General features: G+C 43.1%; 1 protein-coding gene across 1 annotated transcript in view; it reads left to right on the forward strand.

The window, feature by feature from the left end:
• Window positions 1–27,723, forward strand: part of slc9a7 (solute carrier family 9 member 7) — a 159,857-nt gene that overhangs the window by 1,203 nt on the left and 130,931 nt on the right. Inside the window, exons 2-4 of the mRNA XM_078402083.1 lie at window positions 2,325–2,389; window positions 11,617–11,786; window positions 17,284–17,633. Of these exons, the coding sequence (XP_078258209.1) occupies window positions 17,339–17,633 (295 nt within the window). The 5' untranslated portion in view covers window positions 2,325–2,389; window positions 11,617–11,786; window positions 17,284–17,338. The remainder of the gene's footprint in view (window positions 1–2,324; window positions 2,390–11,616; window positions 11,787–17,283; window positions 17,634–27,723) is intronic.

Raw genomic sequence — 27,723 nt, forward strand, 5'->3', positions numbered from 1 at the left:
TCTGGAGGTGTGCATTTTCACACTTCTTTACCTTTTGCCTATGGGAGTGGGGAGAAGAGGGAGTGGCCAGGGTGTGATTATGCTGTTGGCCTTGCCAAGGCAGCTTGAAGCATAAATGGAGTCAATGGAAGAGAGGTTGGTTTGTGTGATAGTCTGGGCTGTGTCCATAATTCGCTGCAATTTCTTGTAGTCTTGAATGGAGCTGTTTCCAAACCAAGCTGTGATGCATCCTGGTAAAATGCTTTCTACATTTAAAAAAATGCTTGCATTTATATAGTCCCTCTCATGATGTCCCAAAACAATTCACGTTCTGGAAAGCACTTTACTTTTCACAGCTCTTGTCATGTAGGAAACAAATGGTTGACATGGTGCTTTATATTGACAATTTTAAACAATTAGGGATAATCTATTACAGAGGATCTGTACATAGGTTATGTCTAATCCAGGTGAAAATTTGTGAAACTCAAACTTTACAGTTATTTACAAAACTGAATATTTTCTGGTCATTCAATGCAGAATAACAAAAATAATTATGAACAATTATTGTTCTTCTTTGAATTACCTTGGTAATTTTTTTTAAAAATCCAGCATAAAAGACTAGGTTTCAACAATTCAGCCATCTTTTAATGCTGCCTTGGAGATTGCAGCTCTTTTATTTTGCAGGTATCAAATCAAATTTCAATATTTTGATTCAGAACTAAATGCTTCTAAATGAATCAAAGATTTCATCTTCGGAGTGAAATAATTTTTCCGAATTTCTCTCTTCAGCGGTCTCTCTTGAGGTTATGGCTTGTAATTCTTTGTCCTTAGCCGCTGAATCAGGCAACTGAATCATCATACCACAAAGAGAGAGCAGTCCTGAGCTACTGTCTACCTCATTGATGACCCGCTGACTATCTTTGATTGGACTTTACTGGCTTTACCTTGCACAAAATGTTATTCCCTTATCGAGCAAAGAAGTCCTTCTGCAGTTGTACAGGGCCCTAGTAAGACCGCACCTTGAGTACTGTGTGCAGTTTTGGTCTCCAAATTTGAAGAAGGATATTCTTGCTATTGAGGGCATGCAGCGTAGGTTTACTAGGTTGATTCCCGGAATGGTGGGACTATCATATGTTGAAAGACTGGAGCGACTCGGCTTGTATACACTGCAATTTAGAAGGATGAGAGGGGATCTTATCGAAACATATAAGATTATTAAGGGGTTGGACATGTTAGAGGCAGGAAACATGTTCCCAATGTTGGGGGAGTCCAGAACTAGGGGCCACAGTTTAAGAATAAGAGGTAGGCCATTTAGAACGGAGATGAGGAAAAACTTTTTCAGTCAGAGAGTTGTAAATCTGTGGAATTCTCTGCCTCAGAAGGCAGTGGAGGCTAATTCTCTGAATGCATTCAAGAGAGAGCTAGATAGAGCTCTTAAGGATAGCGGAGTCAGGGGGTATGGGGAGAAGGCATGAACGAGGTACTGATTGAGAATGATCAGCCATGATCACATTGAATGGTGGTGCTGGCTCAAAGGGCCGAATGGCCTACTCCTGCACCTATTGTCTATCGAGTATCTATACACTGCAAAATGCTCGATTGTAATCATGCATTGCCTTTCCGCTGACTGATGAGCACACAACAAAAGCTAATCACTGTATCTTGGTTCATGTGGCAATAAACTAAACTGAAACTGAGTTTAGCGTAAGGAAACTTACTCCATAACTAATTTTGTATCTATCATGTCGAACCTCTTAAGTATTTTCTATATTTCAATATGATTACTGCACATTCTTCTAAATGGTACAGAGCACAGCTCCAACCTACTCAGTCTCTCTCCAACTAACATCCAAGCAAACACAGACTGGTGAATCTTTGCGATATTCCCTCAATAGAACCATATCCTTTTTCAGGTAATGACCAGCATTGTACACAATATTTTGGTACGGTCAACATAGCATTTGTCATAGACAGGCTGCATCTACATGTCTCATTTTACTAACTTGTCAGACCATAAGACATAGGAGCAGAATTAGGCCATTCGGCCCACTGAGTCTACTCTGCCATTCGATCATGACTGATCTACTTTTCCCTCTCAACCCCATTCTCCTGCCTTCACCCCTAAACCTTTGACTCCCTTACAAATCAAGGGCGTCAAAAATTACATGTAGTCTTGTACTTATGGTTTAGGTTGCACTTATGTAGAACACCCTTGGTCATTCCAATAACAACATTTCCGAATCTTTCACTGTTTAAACATTTTTGAAAGAGGGGGATTATGATTGAGAAGGTGGGCACAGTGAAACAAAGAACGATTTTTTGACAAGTTTAACTTTTTTTTGCAGCTTTTCTTAAAAAGGATCTTCCCAAAGATCTTCCCAGCTGTGAATCAGGAGAAACGTGACAAGAGGTAACTTGTGTTGTGTTGGGTAGTGAGTTGAAGACATGATTATAAATGACTAGGGGTTGTTTTTAACTAGTATTTTAATACAAAGAGCAGTGGTTTGCTGGACAATCACAGAGAACAAGTAGAGCTGAAGTCACATATGAGCCAGTGAAGAAAGGATAACAATAGACAATAGGTGCAGGAGTAGGCCATTCGGCCCTTCGAGCCAGCACCGCCATTCAATGTGATCATGGCTGATCATTCTCAATCAGTACCCTGTTCCTGCTTTCTCCCCATACCCCCTGACTCCGCTATCCTTAAGAGCTCTATCTAGCTCTCTCTTGAATGTATTCAGAGAATTGGCCTCCACTGCCCTCTGAGGCAGAGAATTCCACAGATTCACAACTCTGACTAAAAAAGTTTTTCCTCATCTCTGTTCTAAACGGCCTACCCCTTATTCTTAAACTGTGGCCCCAGGTTCTGGACTCCCCCAACATTGGGAACATGTTTCCTGCCTCTAACATGTCCAACCCCTTAATAATCTTATACGTTTCGATAAGATCCCCTCTCATCCTTCTAAATTCCAGTGTATACAAACCTAGTCGCTCCAGTCTTTCAACATATGACAGTCCCGCCATTCCGGGAATTAACCTAGTAAACCTACGCTGCACGCCCTCAATAGCAAGAATATCCTTCTTCAAATTTGGAGACCAAAACTGCACACAGTACTCCAGGTGCGGTCTCACTAGGGCCCTGTACAACTGCAGAAGGACCTCTTTACTCCTACTGCAGAAGGACCTCTTTGCTCTTTGTGTCGAAGGAGAACACAACAGTGAACCAAATGAAAATTTTATGATTATTCATGTTCACCACGACTAACCAGCTTTTTATTCCAGATTTCTTTTAGTTAATTTAAATTCCTCAGAAGCTGTAGTGGTTTGGGTCATGGAGAGTGTACATAGAAATAACACATAACTATGTACACCATTTCGCGAATGAAAAATCCTGCTTTTATTGATAGATGGTTACGATATTACATTCTACCAATGATAGAATAGGATACTGAGGAACATGTGAGTTAGGATAAAAGGGGAAAAGGTAGCTTTGTATGTGGTTGTGGTCCAAAGCAAGAGATATAATCAAAGACTTGTCCCGACCCGGTCATTCCTTCCTGCAGAAGATGCAGAAAGAGTGAACCACCAGACTCGGGAACAGCTTCTTCCCCTCTGTTATCAGCCTGCAGAAATTTCGTCCGTTTTGGATGGAGCTATTCCAAACCAAGCTAAGGTCCTATCATAAGATTTATTGCTACTCATTGCCAATATTGGACTTTATCTATGGAACTGATGCTTTACAATGCTAAAAACTATATTCTGCCTCTGTATATTCCCCTTTTCTCTACCTATTCTATTTGAGTTTGACTGCAGCATAATCAAGGATGAGTCGCAGCCTGGCGATTCCCTCTTCTCCCCTCTCCCATTACACAAAAGGTACAGAAGTGTGAAAACGCACACCTCCAGATTCAGGGACTGTTTCTTCGCAGCTGTTATCAGGCAACTGACCCATCCTACCGCAACTGGAGAGCCGTCCTGAACTACTTTCTACTAATGGTGACCCTAAGACTATATTTGATCGGACTTTACTATCTTTATCTTGCACTAAACGTTATTCCTTTATCCTGTATCTGTACACTGTGAATGGCTCAATGGTGGTAATCGTGTATTGTCTTTCTGCTGACTGGTTAGCACACAACAAAAGCTTTTCACTGTTCCTCGGTACAGGTGACAATAAACTAAACTGAAACTGAATTGACTTGATTGCATTTATGTATGATATTATCTGATCTGATTGGAGAGCATGCAAAACAAAGCTTTTCACTGTACCTTGGTACACGATAATATTAAACGTAAACCAAACCTAAACAAAGCCTCAGGGTGCAGTTTCATAGAGGAACTAACACATGAATAATTATGGGATTCTCATTTGTCCTACTGTCGTGTCTTATGGAAGGAAACACATCTTCCATTCTTGCCTGGCTTGTATGTGACACCAGGCTCTATTTGTTTAGTTTAGTTAGAGCGCTGAAACAGGCCCTTCAGCCCACCGAATCCGCACCGACCAGCGATTCCTGCACATTAGCTCTATCCTACACATACTAGGGACAATTTACACTTATACCAAGCCAATTCACCTACAAACCTGTACGTCTTTGGAGTGTGGGAGAAAAACGAAGAACTCGGAGAAAACCTAAGCGGTCACAGGGAGAACCTACAAACTCCGTACAGAGAGCACCCTTAGTCGGGATTGAACCCGGGACTCCGGGTTTGCAAGCACTGTAAGGCAGCAACTCTATCGCTGACTGATGATCCAGCAACCCACAGCTCTTTCTACTAAACTATTACGTAAAGACCTACTATGTATTCATTGTCATTCAGTTGATGTAGTAATTGCAAAAGAACTTCATTCTTTCATTTGTGGCTTTAAGAACTTGTCATTTAAAAAGATCATTATTTTAATTTTTTGGAGTGAAAATTTTTATACAAGTTTTAAGATCAATGTTATATCTATCTGTAAACTGTCGCAGGATATTTTCTTTCAGAGCACATATAGATATTGAATTAATATGTGAATCTTTTAGTAAGTCATCCAAAAATTTGATTGAGTCTCCTGAACTCTCATTTCACATCACCTAAAGATCAGATCCTCTTAACAATATTCTCCTTCCCACCCCCAAATCCTTAATTGGAGTCCCTGCTCCGATTTCCCCCCCCCCCCCATCTTGTTCCCTCACTGACAATTAATTTGTTTAGTTTAGTTTAGAGATACAGCCCAAATGGAAACCGGTGCTTTGGCCCACCGAGTCCACGCCGACCGGTAATCACCCTGTAGAATCTCTATCCTACACACTAGGGCCAATTTACAATTTTACCAATGTCAATTAATCTACAAACCTGTACGTCTTTTGAGTGTGCGAGGAAATCGGAGCACCCGGAGAAAACCCACATGGTTCCAGGGAGAACGTACAAACTCCCTACAGACAGCACCCGTGGTCGAGGCTCTCTGGAGCTGGAAGACAGCAACTCTACTGTGCTGCCCAATTTACTTTGAAATTATTTTAAAAATAATCAAATTAGAATGGTAGAGTAACCACCAGGCTCCATCTCACTTTGGTGTTCAGAAATGGATCCCCTGAGGTGAATGAAATTAAAATAGGAATGTTTTGGCAACAAGACTTGGACAGTAATAATTAATTAATATGGATTGATTTCAAATCGGAAAGCCACAACTTAAAATTGACATCCATATGTACTACAAGAGGTTTCAAGATGTTGACAACAGACCGCAATGCATTGACAATTGTTCATTCAATGTTCTAATAAATGCAAAATACTCTTCTAATTCTATAACAAAAAGAAAAGATAAATTTGGAGGAAATGGGGGAAAAAAGGAGAATTTAAAAATAAAGTCAATATTTGGCTTCCTCAGTTTGCCTGGACTCTTCCTTGTGCAGGTTTTAAATTATATTGTTTCAGAATGGTATTTTTTAGGAAATTCCCATTCTTGCAACCACAACAGTGATTATTGCCAAACATTATCTTTGGCCAAAAAAAGACACTGAGAGCTGGAGTAACTCAACAGGTCAGGCAGCATTCCTGGAGAAGGTGGATAGGTGATAGACAATAGATGCAGGAGGAGGCCATTCGGCCCTTCGAGCCAGCACCGCCATTCAATGTGATCATGGCTGATCATTCTCAATCAATACCCCGTTCCTGCCTTCTCCCCATACCCCCTGACTCCGCTATCCATAAGAGCTCTATCCAGCTCTCTCTTGAATGCATTCAGAGAATTGGCCTCCACTGCCGTCTGAGGCAGAGAATTCCACAGATTCACAACTCTCTGACTGAAAAAGTTTTTCCTCATCTCAGTTCTAAATGGCCTACCCCTTATTCGTAAACTGTGTGTTTTGGGTCGGGACCTTTCTTCAAACTCAACCGTTGACAGAACAGAGATAACTTTTGTTCATAAGTTCTAAGAGCAAAATTAGGCCATTCGACCCAACAAGTCTACATTCAATCATGGGTGATCTATCTTTCTCTCTCAACACTATTCTCCTGCCTTCTCCCCATAGCCACTGGCACACTTACTAATCGAGAATCCGTCAATCTCCACCTTACAAATATCCATTGACTTGGCCGTTTATGGCAATGAATTCCACAGATTCACCAACCTCTGACGAAATAAAATTATTTACCAGTGGTGAATTTTGGTTGATAGATTCCAACCATCGGCTGTGCTGATGGAGACAGACAGCTTGATATGGAGGCAAAAGGAACCGTAGATGCTGGAAACTTGAGCAAAACGTAAAGTGCTGAAGGAGCTCACCAATAATCGGTCTTAAGATGGGTCCCAATCTGAAATATCATCTGTCCATTCCTTCCATAGATGTTGCCTGACCTGCTGAGTTCCTCCAACACTTTGTGTCTTACTTATATTTCGTGTTGAATTAACCCTCAGAATACAGCCATGATATCATGTTGTTCTTTTCTCAGATATCAGACACTATGTTAGGTGGGCGGCACCATAGAGCAGCGGTAGAGTTGCTGCCTTACAACGCTAGAGACCTGGGTTCGATCCTGATCCTGATCAGAGTTCGGTGCTGTCTGTACGGAGTTTGCTCATTCTCCCTGTGGGTTCTCCCTGCATGGGTTTCCTCCGGGTGCTCTGGTTTCCATTCACATTCCAAAGATGTGCTGGTTTGCAGGTTAATTGGCTTCTGAAAATTGTCCTTTGTGTTTTAGGATGGAACTAGTTGTTGGTTGGTGCAGACTTGGTGGGCCGAAGGGCCTGTTTCCATGTTGTATCTCTAAATTAAACTAAATCCTTTACTTGTCATCAGTTTCATTTTGTCTTCTGTGAAATGTTAGAAGTCTGTGTGTGTGTGTGTATATGTATGTGTATATATATATATATATATATATATATATATATTTCTATCTCCCACTGATTAAAAAACTTCATTTTATATAAAATCATCATTTGGGAATATGTTGATTATCCTTAACACAAACAGTATTCATAATCTTATGCTCCCCAACCTTCCCCACACCCACTAACATAATGTGCCAAGACGGACAGAAGGACCCAAAATGTTACCTATCCAAGTTTTTTTGTTTTTTTTAAATAGGTGCAGGAGTAGGCCATTCGGCCCTTCGAGCCTGCATCGCCATTCAATATGATCATGGCTGATCATTCAGCTCAGTAGCCTGTACCTGCCTTCTCTCCATACCCCCTGATCCCTTTAGCAAAAAGGGCCACATCTAACTCCCTCTTAAATATAGCCAATGAACTGGCCTCAACTACCTTCTGTGGCAGAGAATTCCACAGACTCACCACTCTGTGTGAAGAAATGTTTTCTCATCTCGGTCCTAAAAGACTTCCCCCTTATCCTTAAGCTGTGACCCCTGGTTCTGGACTCCCCCAACATCGGGAACAATTTTCCCGCATCTAGCCTCTCCAACCCCTTAAGAATTTTATATGTTTCTATAAGATCCCCCCTCAGTCTTCTAAATTCCAGCGAGTACAAGCCCAGTCTATCTAGTCTTTCCTCATATGTAAGTCCCGCCATCCCAGGGATCAATCTGGTGAACCTTCTCTGTACTCCCTCTAAGGCAAGAACGTCTTTCCTCAGGTTAGGAGACCAAAACTGCACACAATACTCCAGGTGCGGTCTCACCAAGGCCCTGTACAACTGCAGCAGAACCTCCCTGCTCCTAAACTCAAATCCTCTTGCTATGAATGCCAACATACCATTTGCTTTCTTCACTGCCTGCTGCACCTGCATGCTTGCTTTCAATGACTGGTGCACCATGACACCCAGGTCACGTTGCATCTCCCCTTCTCCCAATCGGTCACCATTCAGGTAATACTCTGCTTTCCTGTTCTTGCCGCCAAAGTGGATAACCTCACATTTATCCACATTATATTGCATCTGCCATGCATTTGCCCACTCGCCTAATCTATCCAAGTCACTCTGCAGCCTCCTAGCATCCTCCTCGCAGCTAACACTGCCACCCAGCTTCGTGTCATCCGCAAACTTAGAGATGTTGCATTCAATTCCCTCGTCCAAATCATTAATATACACTGTAAATAACTGGGGTCCCAGCACTGAGCCTTGCGGTACCCCACTAGTCACTGCCTGCCATTCCGAAAAGGACCCGTTTATTCCTACTCTTTGCTTCCTGTCCGCCAACCAATTTTCTATCCACCTCAACACTGAACCCTCAATACCGTGTGCTTTAAGTTTGTACACCAATCTCCTATGTGGGACCTTGTCGAAGGCCTTCTGAAAGTCCAGATATAACACATCGACTGGTTCTCCCTTATCCACTCTACTAGTTACATCCTCGAAAAATTCTATAAGATTCGTCAGACATGATTTGCCTTTGGTAAATCCATGCTGACTTTGTCCGATGATTTCTCCACTTTCCAAATGTAATGCTATCACATCTTTAATAACTGACTCTAGCATTTTCCCCACTACCGATGTTAGGCTAACTGGTCTATAATTCCCCGTTTTCTCTCTCCCTCCCTTTTTAAAAAGTGGGATTACATTAGCTACCCTCCAGTCCTCAGGAACTACTCCAGAATCTAAAGAGTTTTGAAAAATTATCACTAATGCATCCACTATTTCTGAGGCTACTTCCTTAAGCACTCTGGGATGCAGCCTATCTGGCCCTGGGGATTTATCTGCCTTTAATCCATTTAATTTACCTAACACCACTTCCCGACTAACCTGGATTTCCCTCAGTTCCTCCATCTCTTTAGACCCCCGGTCCCCCGCTATTTCCGGCAGACGGTTTATGTCTTCCTTAGTGAAGACAGAACCAAAGTATTTGTTCAATTGGTCTGCCATCTCCTTGTTCCCTATGATCAATTCACCTGTTTCCGGCTGCAAGGGACCTACATTTGCCTTAACTAATCTTTTTCTCTTGACATATTTATAAAAGCTTTTGCAGTCTGTTTTTATGTTCCTTGCCAGTTTTCCCTCATAATCTATTTTCCCTTTCCTCCTCTGCTGGACTCTGAATTTCTCTGGTCCTCTGGTATGCTACTTTTTCTGGCTAATCTGTATGCTTCATCTTTTGTTTTAATACTATCCTTGATTTCCCTTGTTAGCCACGGATGCACTACCTTTCCTGGTTTGTTCTTTTGCCAAACTGGGATGAACACTTGTTGTAGTTCATCCATGCGACCTTTAAATGCCTTCCATTGCATGTCCACCGTCAACCCTTTCAGCATCAATCGCCAGTCTATCTTGGACAATTCACGCCTCATACCCTCAAAGTTATCTTTCTTTAAGTTCAGAACACTTGTTTCTGTATCGACTTTGTCACTCTCCATCCTAATGAAGAACTCTACCATATTATGATCACTCTTGCCCAAGGGGCCTCGCACAACAAGAGTGCTAACTAACCCTTCCTCATTACTCAATACCCAGTCTAGAATGGCCTGTTCTCTCGTTGGTTCCTCGACATGTTGGTTTAGAAAACCATCTCTCAAACATTCCAAGAAATCCTCTTCCTCAGCACCCCTGCCAGTTTGGTTCACCCAATCTATATGTAGATTGAAGTCACCCATTATAACTGCTGCGCCTTTAGTGCATGCATTTCTAATTTCCTGCTTGATGCCATCCCCAACCTCCCTACTGCTGTTAGGTGGCCTGTACACAACTCCCACTAGCGTTTTCTGCCCCTTAGTGTTTCGTAGCTCTACCCATATCGATTCTACTTCCTCCAAGCTAATGTCCTTCCTTTCCACTGCTTTAATCTCCTCTCTAACCAGTAACGCTACCCCACCTCCTTTTCCTTTCTGTCTATCCCGCCTGAATGTAGAATATCCCTGGATGTTGAGCTCCCAGCCTTGGTCACCCTGGAGCCATGTCTCCGTAATCCCAACTATATCATAATCATTAATAACTATCTCCACATTTAATTCATCCACCTTATTACGTATACTCCTTGCATTGAGACACAAAGCCTTCAGGCTTGTTTTTACAACTCTCTTACCCCTTGTACGATTATGTTGAAAAGTGGCCCTTTTTGATTTTTGCCCTGGATTTGTCTGCCTGCCACTTTTACTTTTCACCTTGCTACCTGTTGCTTCTACCCTCATTTTACACCCCTCTGTCTCTCTGCTCCAGCTCCCATCCCCCTGCCACATTAGTTTAAATCCTCCCCGACAGCACTAGTTCCGTTTAGTTTATTCTCGCATGTACCAAGGTACAGTGAAAAGCTTTGTGTTACGTGCTAACCAGTCAGCGGAAAGACTATACATGATTACAATTGAGCCATCCAGTGTACAGATCCATGATAAAGGGAATATCGTTTAGTGCCAGGTAAAGTCCGATTAAAAATAGTGTGAGGGTCTTCAATGAGGTAGATAGTATCTCATGACCGCTCTCGAGTTGTTGGTCAGATGGTTAAGTTGCCTGATAACAGCTGGGAATAAACTGTTACTGAATCTGGAATGTGCGTTTTCACACTCCTGTACATCTTGCCTGATGGAAGAGAGGAGAAGAGGGAGTGACCGGGGTGAGACTCATCCTTGGTTATGCTGGTGGCCTTTCCGAGACAGCGTGAAGTATGTCAATGGAAGATTGGTTTGTGTGACGGTCTGGGCTGCGTCCACAATTCTCTGCAATTTCTTGAGGTCTTGGAGAATTGTGGAAGCTCTCCAGAGATGCTGCCTGAGCCAACACTCTGTGTCTTCTTCTCCAACTTAATTTGCCCATTTTGTTCCCACGTTTATCATTCCTTTGAAGCCTATCAATGTTAGTACAGTGTCTTTACTCAATCACTCACTCCTGTAGTGCATTCACCCGACTTACAATCCTATCTGTTTCTCTTAATCTTTCAATCTATTCAAAATCTTTCGGTGAGTCAGCCATGCCCCAGTTACGTTTCCTCACTTTAAACCCACTAATCACCAGCCACGTGGCATGGAATCCGAAGGTCGTAAAAACACACGAACCCATTTCAGAAACTTGAGCACAACTGTCTATGCTGGGGCTCATGCAGTGCAGAACTGTACTGTCAGGTGTGTTGGAGACATAAGAGACTGCAGATGCTGGAATTCAGAGTCATCGTGCTGGAGGAATTCTACAGGCCAGGTAGCATCTGTGAAGAGAAATGGACAGAGGAGGAAGGGTCTCGACTTAAAACTGTCTGTACATTTCCATTTCCCATCCACAGAGACGGCACGGTGGCGCAGTGGTAAAGTTGTTACCTTACAGCGCCAGATTCCTTACAGGGTTCGATCCGGACTACTGGTGCTGTCTGCACGGAGTTTGTACGTTCTCCCTGTGACCGCGTGGGTTTTCTCCGGATGCTCCGGTTTCCTCCCACGTTCCAAAGACATACAGGTTCGTAGGTTAATTTGGTTTTGGTAAAATTGTAAACTGTCCCTAGTGTGTGTAGGATAGTGCTAGTGTCTGGGGATTGTTAGTCGGCATGGACAGTGGGCCAAAGGGCCCATTTCCTGTATCTCTAAACTAAACTAAACTGCTTGGCCTGCTGAGTACCTCCAGCATTTTGGGGGTTTTTTTGCTGTCAGATGTGGTGTCTTTTGTGTGAGATGTTCCATTCTCCAAAAGGAAGTTCCCTTGATATTTTCTCCATGACAGTCAATGTTTCACAGCAATTCAGCTCTCAGTCAACACCTCATAACGTCCCAGATTATTTGGTCTTAGCACATTGTAGGAGCATGCTATGTCCACCTTGGTCACAATACACCTTTGGACATCGGCACGGTAGCGCAGCGGTAGAGTTGCTGCTTTACAGCGAATGCAGCGCCGGAGACTCAGGTTCGATCCTGACTACGGGTGCTGCACTGTAAGGAGTTTGTACGTTCTCCCCGTGACCTGCGTGGGTTTTCTCCGAGATCTTCGGTTTCCTCCCACACTCCAAAGACGTACAGGTATGTAGGTTAATTGGCTGGGTAAATGTAAAAATTGTCCCTAAATTGTGTAGGATAGTGTTAATGTACGGGGATCGCTGGGCGGCACGGACTTGGAGGGCCGAAAAGGCCTGTTTTCGGCTGTATTATATATGATATGATATATGAATACACCTTTGGACATCTCAGAAGCTATTTATATAGTAACTTTGTAGACATAAGGGACTGCAGATGCTGGTTTACAAAAAAAAGACACAAAGTGCTGGAAGAACATGAATAGGTGGTTTTGGGTCAGAGCCCCTCTGACGACTATTGACTATTGATCTGTATCCTCCAGTGATGCTGCCTGACCCGCCGAGTTATTTTACATATTTATTTGAAACGGCAGCTTTTCTTTTCTCTATAAAGTCTCCTATTTACATCCCCGTATTTTTAACCCATCAATCAGTATCAATAAGTTTGTTTCCACAAATGCTATCCGAGACCATCATGTTTTTAAGCAACGCAGCAAATGACCTTCCACAGATGCTGCCTGACCCACTGAGTTTACTCCATAACTTTGTGTTTCACAGCAATTGTCCACATCCATTGTGAAATGTCTGTTTCTTTTTTGAAAAATCATATCTTCTCATTGCAAGTGAAATCCCAGTATGTCTGTTTTGCCTTATTAGCTTTGCTATAATGTGAAGTCCAAGTACATCTTGTACTCTACTCTAATCTGACAAAGATTATATCAATAATTGTTCCCATTAGACCCAGTATTCCATTAATATTATCTTAAAGACTTTGCCACAAGGTGCAATTTTATTGTATTGTGAACCTGAACTACATAACCTTAAAGGACACGAAGTGCTGGAGTAATTCAGCAGGTCAGGCAGCATCTCAGGAGAACATGGATAGGTCTGAAGAAGGGTCCAGGCTCAAAACGTCACCTATTCCAGCACTTTGTGTGTCCTTTTGTATATAAACCTGCATTTGCAGTTCTTTGTTTCTACATAACTTTAACATCAGCAGTGCAGTGGTTAGGTTACTGAATGAGTAGACAGTGTTGTGGTCCATCGATTTAGAGACACGGGTTTGAATGCCACCATGGTAACTGGAGGAATTCAATTAGAGTAATTAAATAAATCTGGAATTACATTTCCTTAACTAAGGTCATGAAACGGGCGATTTGTTGGGTCTGAGCTTCGTGACATCTTTCAGGAACCCTCACAAAACCCTCCTCCTTTCAGAAATAGAACACTTGTATTTTGATATAAAGTTGGGTGGCACAGTGGTGCAGCGGTAGAGCTGCTGCCTTACAGCTGCTGTCTACCGGGTTCGATCCTGACCTCGGGTGCTGTCTGTACAGAGTTTGTACGCTCTCCCCGTGACCGCATGGGTTTTTTTCTCCGAGATCTTCGGTTTCCCCCCATGCTCCAAAGACGTACAGGTTTGTAGGTTAATTGGCTTTGGTAAATTGTCTCCAGTATGTGCAGGATAGTGCTAGTGTACGGGGTGATCGCTGGTCGGCACGGAGTCGGTGGGCCGAAGGGCCTATTTCTGCACTGGATCTCTCAACTGAACTAAACTAACCATAGGAGCAGAATTAGGCCATTTGGCCCATCGAGTCTGTTCCACACATACTTGCTCTGGCTGATATGTGACTCTGGACTCACAAATGTAGTTGATGAATTATCTTCAAGAACATTAAGCGATGAAAAAAATATCAATAATGTCCACGCCTAACGAGCAAATAAATTAAAAAACAATTCTGGCTCTCCTTTTTTATCACCCAATTTTCCCCTTTTTTACAGCAGATTCACATTTAGGTGACTATTAATTATTATAAAAGATTTTAAAAAAATGATTATTACAAATAATTACTACTAATTACTTTATCAAGATCTTGCATTCACTGACCTTTTTCTGCCTTTTCCATAAACATCCTCATCTTCATTTTTTATTACTTGTGCAATGCTCGTGACTCTGAAGTTAGGTTACCTCTCCCTCTTGAAGTGTAAACAATCCATTACAGGCATCTTACTGCCTTCAAATTGTTCACTTTATTTGGCAGAAAATCAACAAGTTCACAGATTCTGTAATACCTCGGGACAGGGCAAGAATGGCAAATGTAAGGCAAGTCTTTCTCCCTCTGAGCCATTACCAGTTCATAGAAGGTCATAAGTGAGGGGAGCAGAATTAGAACATTTGGCCCATCAAGTCTACTCCGCCACTCAAACATGGTCGATCTATCTCTCCCTCCTAACCTCATTCTCCTGCCTTCTCCCCATAACCTCTGACACCCATACTACTCAAGGTACTAATCAAATTATGAAACAGAGACCGTGCATGCAAAAGCAGTATCTTCCATTACCAGCTAGTTAAACTCTGGGATATCCTTGCGTTTAAAGCATTTTATGTACTGAGTTGCGGCCCTCCCCTTCTCAAAGATCTATTGAACATGCTTTGTCATTTCCAGTCAAAGTTGTGCTTAATTCCTACTTTCCTAATCTTCCTTTTCCCAAACTAATCCCAATCTTTCCAAATATTCTTGTAAAAATATGTCCACTGCATTTTCTGCTATTTGCCAGATTTGTCACCTCTTCAAACAACTACTACACCAAAAAGAGTGGTCCCGTGCTTAATTACTACTTTCATAAGTTCTATGAGTAGAATTAGGCCATTAGGCCCATCAATTTTACCATGGCTGATTATTTTTACCTCAACCACATTCTCATCTCCAGCCTTCTCCCCATAACCATTGGCACCCTTATCAATCAAGAATCTATTAATCTCCACCTTAAAAATCTCCATTGACTTGGCCTTCACAGACTCCTGAGGCAATGAATTCCTCAGATTCATTACCCACTGACTAAAGAAATCCCTCCTCATCTCCTTTCCAAAGGTACGTCATTTTATTCTGAGGCTGTGGCCTCTGGTCCTAGACTCTCCCACCAGTGGAGACATCCTCTCCGCATCCACTCTGTCCAGGCCTTTCACTTTCCGGTAAGTTTTAATGAGGTCCCCCTCTCATCCTTCTAAACTCCAGTGAGTACAGTCCCAGTGCCGTAAAATGCTCAGCATATGTTAACCCAATCATTCCTGGGATCATTCTCGTAGACCTCCTCTGGACCCTCTCCAACGCCAGCACATCCTTCCTCAGATATGGAGCCCACAATACTCCAAATGCGGCCTGACCAGTGCTTTCCCAAGCTTCAGCCTGGGACATTACATCCTTGTTTCACGAATCTTTTTCCCAGACTAATCGCAATCTTTCCCAATATTTTTGTAAAAATATGTCCTCTGCATCTTCTGCTATTTGCTAGATTTGTTACCTCTTCAAACAACTCTACTACATCATCAAGGGCAGTCCAGAGCTTCCTGTTGTCCTCCAGCTTAACTCTCCATTCAACTCCAACTCTGGTCTTTATGTCTTTGGACCCTACTTTGTCCAAATGAAGCTCGTCAAAGGCACATGCAACAATATCTCACCTTCTGACTTGGCACAGCACAGTATTCAAGATTCAACTGGATCAAAGCCTTTCCAATCTCTTTGCTTACAGTTCCAGCATACATATTACCCCCCTCCCTTCCATAGAACAGAAATCAACCCTCCTGTTCTGTTGATTTCCAGTTTAAAGTTGTTTGCCTCATTTTTAATACCTTCCCTATTAATGTGGTTTCCTCTGATCCCACAAACCATTCCCTCTCAATGCCCCTGCCCCATTCCCCACCATCCCACACCAATCCCCACCATCCCACCCCAATCTCCCTTCTGTCCCCCTTATCCCCACCACGCTCCTTTCCCAACATATCCCGACCCTCCCATCCCCCACACCATCCCACCCCCTCCATCCCTCCATGCCCCCTCACATCCCATATCCTCCATTTCAACCCCCTCCACATATCCTCCATTTCTCCCCCCCCCCCATATCCCACCTCCTAATTAGACCCACACGATCTCGCCTTCCACGGCTTGTGAATAAGAATTCCCAATATCATAATTTTTCATTGCCATTTTAAAACACCCTAAGATTTACCATCATTCCAATTTTATTTCCTCTCAGTTTTTGCCTGCTAATGCTCAAGTTGTTTTGGGATTTGAATCAATTGAAGGCAAATTGTGGACGTTGAGCTTTTACTATCTAATTATACATTATTAGAGTCATGATGACTGTTCAACAGTCATATGGAATGATGAAATTCTTACCTTGCCAACAACATAACAGGCCTATACACGATTTAGGGTTAAAATTCTATTTTTAAATAGGTTTTGGTGAATGGCCATGCACTTGAAACTTTAATTCTGCTTGTCTGTCCACAGTTACTGCCTGAACCTCTCCTGTTTTCTATTTCTAATTTTAAGATTTCCAGTCTCCACAGCATTTTGCTTAAAACTAGTTTCAAACCCTGATTCGTAATCGCTGAACTCCAGGTCCACAAAAACAGCGATAAATGCTTTATGCCGAGGAAGGAACTGCGGGTGCTGGTTTGCACCGACGATAGACACAAAATGCTGGAGTAACTCAGCGGGACAGGCAGCATCTCTGGAGAGAAGGAGTGGGTGACTTTTCGGGTCGAAACCCTTCTTCGGACCGATAAATGCTGCGAATACGTAGCAGGCCAGGCAGCATCTAGAGAGAAGTGGGAACAGTTAGAAAACAAGCATGTTTTGAGTTGCAGAGATGGGCCAAAGAACAAAGGACTGGGGGTGGCACAGAGGAAGAATGTAAGCGTTACATCAGCGAGAAACAGTTCCTATTTGGGTTAAAGGTGAATTTGAAGCGTGCAGTGGTTTAAAAATAATCAGTTGGAGCACGGTGGATTATAAAATCCATAAATGAGGGGGGTAAAGACACGGCGCGTTAGGTAAATAAATATAAATCAGAATAAGCATTTCCTTTTTAAGCGCAAGGCGGGGTTTGTGCTAAATGGTGTCTCCTGCTTGCTTTCCCCGCCCCCTTCTCTCCGACGCTACGCAGTTTTGACAGCGTTTGAATCCCAGAGGTTACACATACAGACCAGCTCGGGGAAGCAATGGAGCCGGCAAAGTGCAGCAGCAGCCGCCGCGATTCGGTGTATCGCATGGCCGGCCTGCAGAAGCTTCTGCTCGCCGTCTTCTGGCTGTTCGGCGCCTTGGTTTGGCGATCCCGGGCAGACAACGCCATGGCGGAGATCACCACGGAGAAAGAGGCGGAAGAGAGCCACCGGCAAGACAGCGCGAACCTGCTGCTCTTCATCCTGCTGCTGACACTCACCATCCTCACTATATGGCTGTTCAAACACCGCCGTTTCCGCTTTATCCACGAAACTGGCCTGGGGATGATCTACGGTAAGGACACGATGTATCAGTTTGTGCCACCCTTGTGATTTTGCAACATGGCTCCATTGTGGTTGTATAAATACTGCAACAATGTAGCCGCGAACAATCGCCTGTGGAATTCCACATGTATCTATCTCTTCCCGCTGTTGTTCCGAATGTCATGTTGCACTTTAGTGCGTGAATGGCCAGTGTTTGTCAATTACACTGAACCCGGCAGCCTGAACCCCACTAACCTTGGCGGAGTTTCAATGCTGCATCGTTTCCATTGCATTGGTCTTTCCTGGGTCGATTTGGTCTCGGCTGCCGGCAAATGTCAGCCAAGCGCTCCGTCGGTTCCACGTTCAGCAAATGTCAAGTCAAGTCAATTTTATTTTATTTGTATAGCACATTAAAAAAACATACCCACGGCGCTGCTCCCTTTTTGTTTACTAACGAAGCGTTTATCGTGAAAATAGATCGGCGGACATGTCGGGTTTGCAATCCAACTCGCTGGCCTGCTTTGCCATATTACAGTTGCCTTTCACAGTGGCGCAAGGCGTAGAGCCGCTGTTTACAGCGCCACAGAACCCGGCCGGGTTCGATCCCGACCTCGGGTGTTTTGTGTGTGCGTGGACATTGCACGTTCTCCCTGTGACCACGTCGGTTTGTTCTGATTTCCCCCACCCCCATCCCAAATTCGTGCGGGCTGAGAGGTTAATTGTATATGTATATATCTATAAAATATATCTATAAAAGTATAAAATAGTATATTTTTATCTATAAAAATATTGTCTATAATCTAAAAAAATGCCCCTAATGTGCAGGGAGTGGAGGCCAAAATGGGATGACATAAAACTAGTGTGAAGGCCCTGTTTCTATGCTGTATTTCTAAACTAAACTGCACTAATGTTTGCAGAATAAAAATCTAAAATGTAATCTATGGCAGATTTAACACACTCGAACCTTATGGAAATTGTATTTTTATTTCCTGGTGGTTCTTGTACGTTGCCATTGCTTGTGAAACACAACACTGCCTGTTGGTTGATTCAATGAGGCCCGGGTAGCAGCAAAAAGCAAAACGTTTTTAGCTCGAAAAGCAAAAAACAAACAAATTGCAGATGCTTGGATGTGAAATGCAACGCAAGAATTGTAGGATGAAATCGGATCAGCTGCTGAATATTTCCAGCAATTTCTGCTTTTGCTGTTTTATAGTAAATCAGAGCATTTGTGTCGACAGGAAAGCCATTCATTCTCTGACAGGGGAAAAGCGTTTTATTAATGGTTTTGTGGTGGAATATCAGACAATACAGACTTGAGTTAATCAGTGAAAGAATTCTGGCCTTGCAGCATATCGGATCAAAGCAGAGGGAGGACTCTCAGTCTGAAGAAGGGTCTCAACCCCAAACATCACCTATTCCCTTTCTACAGAGATGCTGCCTGGCCCACTCAGTTACTCCTGCATTTTGTGTCTACCTTCGAAGTAGGCATTGTTAGATGTACATTCAATTCTTTAGTCCACCCGTACTGTCCATGAAACACAGTCCAGAAAAAAAATCTAGAAGTAACAGCATTAAATGGGGAAGAGACATGTAAACGTTTCAAATGGAGATCCTGGGGAGGGGAAATTGGATGAGTGCAATGAGTAACATTCTTTGTTTCAATAATTGTTTGGCTGTAAATTCACAACTACGTTAGACTGAGGTAAAACAAAGCACTGGAGGGTCTCAGTGGGTAAGGCAGCATCTGCAGAGGGAATGGACACGTGACATATTGGGTCGGGCCATCTTCAGACTGATTGGAAGCGGGGAGAGAAAGTTGGAAAAGAGAGGTGGGGCGGGATAAAGGCTGGCGAGTGATAGACGGATACAGGTGAGGGGTTTGTAAGAAGGAACTGCAGATGCAGGTTTAGACCGAAGATAGACACAAAATGCTGGGGTGACTCAACATCTCTGGAGAAAAGTATTAGGTGACGTTTCTGGTCGAGATCCTTCTTCAGACAAATTGGATGATTAATACTTCTTCGCCTCCTTGTACTTCTAGTACTTCTTCATTAGTACAGGTGTCAGAGGTTATGGGGGAGAAGGCAGGAGAATGGGGTTAGGAGGGAGCGATAGATCACCCATGAGTGAATGGGGGAGTGGGCTTGATGGGCCGAATGGCCTAATTCTGCTCCTTTTTCTTATGGTCTGAAATGTCATCCATTCCTTTTCTCCAGAGATGCTGACTGACCTGCTGAGTTACTCCAGCTTTTAGTGTCCATTACAGGTGAGAGGTGTTTGATTGGCATATGAGTGGGGTGAGATTAGAGATACAAGGCAAAAACAGGTCCTTTGGCCCACTGAGTCCGCGCTGACCAGAGATCCCCGCACACTAGCATTATCCTAAACACAGTAGGGATCATTTACAATTATACCAAGCCAATTAGCCAACAAACCTGTACGTCTTCGCAGTATGCGAGGAAACCGGAGCACCCGGAGAAAACCCACACAGGTCACAGGCAAAACGTACAAACTCCGTACAGACAGCACCCATAGTCAGGATCGATCTCAGGTCTCTGGCGCTGTAAGGCAGCATCTCTACCGCTGCGCCACCTTGCCACCCTATGACAAAGGTGAGAGATGAAAAGGAGATTAAAGGGCGCCAGAGGAGGAGTGAAGAGTGTAAAGTTGGAGGGAGGGAGGGATTGTTGATGAAAGGAGATGCAGGAGGGGTAAGAAATGGGGGGAGGGAGAGAAATGGAGGACCTGTATTTGGGAGATGAGAATATGAAGGAGGGGAAAGAAGCTGGGTGAAATTGGAGCGCGCAGGGTAGGGGGTTACAAAGGAACGGAAAGGAGCACATTACAGTGTGTCCGTGATGCTTTTTCTTCCGTTGACAGATTAAACCAAGATCCTCTGTGCTTATTCTTATCAGAGGCCTTCAGAAAATCCAAGTAAACAACATCCACTGATTCTCCGTGGTTTAACCTGTCAGCTGAAAAACGGATGAAAAGTTAACATGTCTATTTTTGTAAGATTCAGTTAGTGGAGGAGAAAGGATAATTATGTGAGAATATGAGTTCAACTAACATAGCGTTGGCATAAAATGAGGCACTCTGGATTAGGACATGTTATCTCCTGCAGCAGATCCAGATTGGGGTAACACCTCCAGAGTATCAGCAGTGATTTTGCTGACCTTCGTCTGTACAACAAAAATGCCAAGTCTTGTTTATGGTGGTCTAGTTTAGGTTAGCGATACGGCACGGAAACAGGCCCTTCGGCCCACCGGGTCCGCCTTGTTCAGTGATTCCCCGTACACTACCACCATCCTACACATACGAGGGACAATTTACAATTTTTTTACCATAGCCAATTCGCCAACAGACTTGGAGTGTGGGAGGAAACCGGAGCACCCGGTGAAAACCCACGTGGTCACAGGGAGAAGGTACAAACTCCATACTGACAGCACCCTTAGTCGGGTTCGAACCCGGGTCTCTGGCGCTGTAAGGCAGCGACTCTACCGCTGCGCCACTGTGAAAATATTTTTCAATGTATATTTGATGTAAAGTGATTCATTTGTACAGAATATGAGTTGGGATGCACACATAGTTGGAAAGACAGAAATCTCGGAGGATGTACGATGGCAGAGTTGCTGTTTGACAGAAAGACTGGATAGACTAGGCTTGTACTCGCTGGAATTTAGAAGACTGAGGGGGGATCTTATTGAAACATATAAAATTCTTAAGGGGTTGGAGAGGCTAGATGCGGGAAGATTGTTCCCGATGTTGGGGAAGTCCAGAACCAGGGGTCACAGCTTAAGGATAAGGGGGAAGTCTTTTAGGACCGAGATGAGAAAATATTTCTTCACACAGAGAGTGGAGAGTCTGTGGAATTCTCTGCCACAGAAGGTAGTTGAGGCCAGTTCATTGGCTATATTTAAGAGGGAGTTAGATGTGGCCCTTGTGGCTAAAGGGATCAGGGTGTATGGAGAGAAGGCAGGTACAGGTCAACATGGACTCGATGGGCTGAAGGGCCTGTTTCTGCTCTGTATCTCTAAACTAAACTCAACTAAATGCACTCTTCTGGTCAGCAACAGCATAACAGGTGCATGTGATGTACCTCTGCAGCAAGTGGACTGAGCAATTACTCTGCTTGGTGCTGCTCAGCTGGAAATAATATATTACAATTATGCTGGAATTTCTATTGATTTTTCAAGGCATTTATTTCTTTTATCCTTCAATATTACCTCATCTCATTGCAGTGCTTTTTTTAGATTCATCAAAATAAGTAGTTTTAGGTTTAGAGATACAGTGTGGAAACAGTCCCCTCGGCCCACCGAGTCCACACCGACCAACGATAACTCATACACTAGTCCACCAGGGCAATTTACAGAAGGCATTTAACTGATAAATCCGCACGTCTTTGGAATGTGGGAGGAAACCGGAGCACCTGGAGAAAACCCACACGGTCACAGGGAGAACGTACAACCTCCGTACGGACATGACCCGCAGTCAGGATTGAACCCGGGTCTCTGGTGCTGTGAGGCAGCAACTCTAATGCTCTCTCACCATGCCGCCCCGAGAATTGGGTGTAACTGGTTTACTTGCATGTACCCTGTCTCTTGAATGTTTAATGATTTACAGAGATATCTGTGTGCCACTGCACTTTGATTGCCCGGGAAATAATGCAGTGCAGAGGTTCAAATTGGCTGATTGTATGTCTATCCAAAATGTTCCTATTTGTTCCCCGCTCCTATTTTCTTTCAGGAAAGCTGCTTCACGTATTGTATCGAGTTGTAGACGATGGTGTTTGATTTTTTAATCAACACAGTTCAAAATGAGCAATTTTGGCAGCCAGTTTGAATAGGTTGAATATTTTGAGAGAAAGTGTGCTGTGTTCAAAGCTTTAATATATTATTAGAGTATAAACAACCTACCATTTTATGAAAAATCAGAATGTAAGCAATTAATTTGAATTATTCTGTGTACTTCACCTGAATGGTAGCCTTATTCATGGGTCAGGTTCTCCAGCTTGTCCAGTTGAGTTACTCCAGCATTTTGTGTTTATACGATACGATAATACTTTATTGTCAGATCAAGTCTAAATTTTTTCTTGCATCTCAGTAGCTCCATTTGCAACATCAACAAAGACAAAGAATGTAAGACAAGAAACGAGGATACATATATTCACCATAACATTACAAGCACAAATGATGACACATTCAAGACCCTTCAGCGTACATTTGATCTGGGATTAAGTTCTATGTTTAGTTTCAGGATTGACTGGTGCACAAAAGAGTGCTTCGGTTTAACCTTATTATATCTTGGTACCCTGTACCTCCGATTTGATGGTAACAATTCGTATTTACTGTTCGGGACATGGTCGGGGTCAGAAACAATGTTGTTGGCCAACCTTAGCATGTTATTGTGGTAGGCTGATTCATAGAGTTTCTCAAGGGGTTGACTGACGATCTTTGAGCAGATTTTCTTTTGGTGGAGCTGTTTTGACTTTAAAGTGGTGGACAAACACTTGTGCCATGTAGCATTACAATACTGAAGAACACTCATAATCACAGAAGTAAGGAACAAAAGAGTTTATCTTCAGAGTTAACGTTGGATGTGTGGAATCCAATTTTTCGCGGGCATGTTCAATATTGTTTTGCATCTACAAAGTCAAAATGAATAAGAAATGTTACAGTTAAAACGAATAGTCTTCTGCGTGCACTGGAGATGAGGTTTGTTTGGGTTCAATTGCTCTGTCCGTGGTCTGCTACTGATTGACTGCCACATTCTCCTGTGAAACAAATTGACCTGCTGAGAGTTATTTTTCATGTTGGAACAAAGTTACTCGGACTAGGCAGAGAGGTGTGGTGTAGTTTGTACAGTACATTGATAGTTTGGTGTTGCTTTGCTCTCATTTTAACATTGTTCACATGTCTCTCGTTCTCTTGTTAAGAAATTCCTTTACCCACCCACCCATGTACCTTTTTGGTTAGGAGTCTATTTCTGTCCAATGTGCTTTAATATGATTTGCCACTTTAAAGATATTGCCCTTGCTAGATGCTGAAGGAAATGATTGTGGAGTTCGGCGGATGGCTTGATATAATCACTTACACACTACAAATGTAAGCGAGGCCTCGTTTAGATTATTGTGTTCAGTTTTGATCACCCTGCTCTCAGGAGGACATCATTAAGTTGAAAAGAGTACAGAGATGATTTATGAGGATGTTGCAGGACTTGAGGGCCTGAGTTATAGGGAGAGGTTACGTAGGTTAGGACTTTATTCCTGGGAGCACATTAGTCTGAGCAGTAATCTTATAGAGGTGTACAAAATCATGTGGGGAATAAATCGGGTAAATGCACAGAGTCTTTTAACTGGAGCAGGGGAATCAAGAGCCAGATGGCAAAGGTTTAAGGTGAGAAGGGAAAAATTTAATAGGAACCCAAGGGACAACCTTTTCACACAGAGGGTGGTGGGTATACGGAAAGAGCTGCAAGTGGAGGCAGTTGACGCAGGTACTATAAACAATATTTATAAAACATTTGGACAGGTCTATGGATCGGAAAGATGTGAGGGATATAGGCCAAATGCAGGCAGGTGGGACTAGTGTAGATGAGATATCTTAGTCAGCATGGGCAAATTGGGCCTAAGGCCTGCTTCAGTGCTGTTTGATTCTCTAATTCTATGAAAGGCTACTTAAATATTCCTTTTTAAATACAACATTTCTTATTCTTTCTGCATTTGGCTTTTATAGATTCAAAGCTAAATTAAATGTGCTTTCAAAAGACTTGATTTCACTCTTGTCCAACTTATTAACTCTGTCCAACCTGACCCATGAGTAAAACTACCATTCAGTTGAAGTAGGTGGAATAATTTCTAGATGTGCATTGAGAATACTGGTGAATGGTAAATGCAGCATCCTTGTTCAGCAACAAGTAGAAGGGCAAATCTGGTAGGTACTTGTGACAAGATGCTTTTAGAAACCATGGTTGTGATAAATGTCGGTAGACACAAAATGCTGGAGTAACACAGCGGGTCAGACAGCATCTCTGGAGAGAAGGAATGGGTGATGTTTCGGGTTGAGATCCTGAAGAAGGGTCTCGACCCGAAACGTCACCCATTCCTTCTCTCCAGAGATGCTGCCTGACCCGCTGAGTTACTCTAGCATTTTGTGTCCCTTCGATTTGCATTTCTGCAGTTCTTTCCTACAGTTCTTTGCAGTTCTTTCCCACACGTTGTAATAATTGTAATTGTTCCAAAACTGGATGGAGGTAAGACGGCGATGTTACACAGGGATGGGGGGAGATAGATGGTGGTGTTTTGCTGAAGAGGGGATATGGAGGTAGACGGTAGAGTTAACTTGTTAACTGGGATTAGTGATGGTGGTGCGAGGGTGTGAGTGGGATAGATGGTGGTGGAACCTGGGGAGAGGGAGATAAATGATGGTGTTGCTGCAGGAGGGAGGTCTCAGTGCTTGGACTGATTTTTTTTTGTGCATATTAGTGTGTGCCCATTTGTTGTAAACTTTGAAATCTGCAGAAAAGAGTAGGTCATAGTAATGTCAGAAAGGTGTTTCCCAGCTCTGGGGTTTACAGGATCAAGGTCAGGAAGAGGAAATGTGCAAATCTGACCCTCAGACTCCTGACATTTTTTGGAAGATAGGGAGGGTTCAGTACAGTAATACAGTTTAGTTTAGTGTCACGTGTACCGAGGTACAGTGAAAAGCTTTTGTTGCGAGCTATCCAGTCAGCAGAAAGACAGTCCACGATTATAATCAAGCCATTTACAATGTATAAATACATGATCAGGGAATAATGTTCAGAGCAAGGTAAAGCCAGCAAAGTCCAATCAAGGATAGTCCAAGGGTCACCAATGAGGTAGATAGTAATTCATGACTGCTCTCTGGTTGTGATAGGATGATTCAGTTGCCTGATAACAGCTGGGAAGGAACTGTCCCTGAATCAAGGGGCCATATATATACTAACGAAAAACAGACATGGTCCAGAGCTTCAAGTTCCAAGGTGTAAATATCATCAGCAATCTGTTGTGGACCAGCCACATTGAAGCTAAACCAAGAACGCACACCAATACAATACAATATATCTTTATTGTCATTGTACAGGGGTACAACGAGATTGGGAATGCGCCTCCCATAATCCAATGAAACAAATTAGAACAGTTTTAAAACAGAATAAAGTGCAAGTAGGTCTGTGCCGGTTCACTGTGCGATGTGACCATCCGGCTCAGCAGGACTGGTTCATAGCAGCTATGGCCCTGGGGATGAAGCTGTTCCTGAGTCTGGAGGTGCGGGCGTAGAAGGCCTTGTATCGTCTGCCCGATGGTAGAAATTCGAACAGACTGTTGCAGGGGTGTGAAGAGTCAGAAGACAAAGGAGGTTCGGCATGTTTCCAATGACCCATACCAACTACGGTTGCACCGTAGAAATCATCCTACTGGGATGCATCGTGGTCTAGTTTGGCAACTGCTCTCCGAAGACCCCAGGAAATGGAAGAGAGTTGTGGACGTACCCTGATCTATCACACAGACCAGCTACTCTACACACATTGACTCCATCTACACTTCATGCTGAGTTACTCCAGCACTGTGTCCTATGTGAAACAAGGAGGTTGCACTTTTTATGCAGAAAGGAACTGCAGATGCTGGTTTGCGCTGAAGACCGGCAATAACAGTACTAATGTCGACACAAGGAACTGCAGAAGCTGGTTTTAAAAAAAAAAGATACAAAGTGCTGGGGTAACTAAGCGGGTCAGGCATATTTACAAAGTACATTGACTGGAAAAGATTCTGGAAAATGAAAGATACATAAACATATTTCTGTCACAACGTACATGTTATAATTTTTAAAGAATCATAAGGTCATAAGTGATAGGAGCAGAATTAGGCCACTCGGCCCATCACCTGCTCCACCATTCAATCATGGATGATCTATCTCCCTCACCTCACCCCATTCTCAAGCCTTCTCCCCATAACATAGAAAATAGGTGCAAGAGTAGGCCATTCAGCCCTTCAGCCATTCAATATGATCATGGCTGATCATCCAAAATTAGTACCCCGTTACGGCTTTTTCCCCATATCCCTTGATTCCCTTGGCCCGAAGAGCTAAATCTAACCCCTGACACTCGTACTAATCAAGAATCTATCTATCTATGCCTTAAAAATATCCATTGACCTGGCCTCCACAGCCTTCTGTGGCAAGGAATTCCACAGATTCACCACCCTCTGACTAAAGAAATTCCTCCTCATCTCCTTCTTAAAGGAACATCTTTTAATTCTGAGGCTATGACCTCTAGTCCTGGACTCTCCCACGAGTGGAAACATCCTCTCCACATCCACTCTATCCAAGCCATTCACTATTCGGTAAGCTTCAATGAGGTCCCCCTCATCCTAAACTCCAGCGAGTACAGGCGAGTAGAGACAAAAAGGGTGTTTCTCTGTGTCTCTCTCACTTTGTGACCCAGGATAGGTCTGTGGGTGTTTTTGTATGCACCATTTCCCCATCTCAAGTAGCCTGGTGATGTGGTAATTACAAAATCTGTCACAAGCTGTTCATCTTGCCAAGGAACGCAGGGGCGATACATAATAAGAGACTGTGAAATCGACAGAAGGATGTAGGGTTGGGTGTTTATGCGTGCTATTTTCATGATATTTATTTTAGTTGTTTATCTTTTTTAAAATATTTTACCTTGTATGTATCGTTAGCTTTTAGAAATGTTTGAATGGTGCACTGACTGGCTGACATTTTACAATTTCGTTGTACATGGCTCATGTTACAATGACAATAAAGGAACTATTCTATTCTATTCTATCCAGGGGTTTCCTGCCACCACAGTTTGAGATGGTGGTGATTTGATTCTGAGATTTACAGGTACATTAGGTAATTTTTGAGTGAGAAAAAGATTAAATTCAGAATTACTTTTTGTACCCTGTTAACGGCACCTGGGAATGCCTAGTTCCTCAAAAAGCGACATGTGACCTCTTTTGACATTTACGAAGGGAAGTTTATTCTACGAAGTGTGAACAGGAGGGGCTTTCATTCAAACTTTGGAACCAATTTTCTGAGCGACCTTTTAGGTTAATGCATGATACCAGGCCTGGATAGAGTGGATGTGGAGAGGATGTT

Source organism: Rhinoraja longicauda, chromosome 7 (genome assembly GCF_053455715.1).
Source record: "Rhinoraja longicauda isolate Sanriku21f chromosome 7, sRhiLon1.1, whole genome shotgun sequence".
NCBI classification, from domain to species: domain Eukaryota; kingdom Metazoa; phylum Chordata; class Chondrichthyes; order Rajiformes; family Arhynchobatidae; genus Rhinoraja; species Rhinoraja longicauda.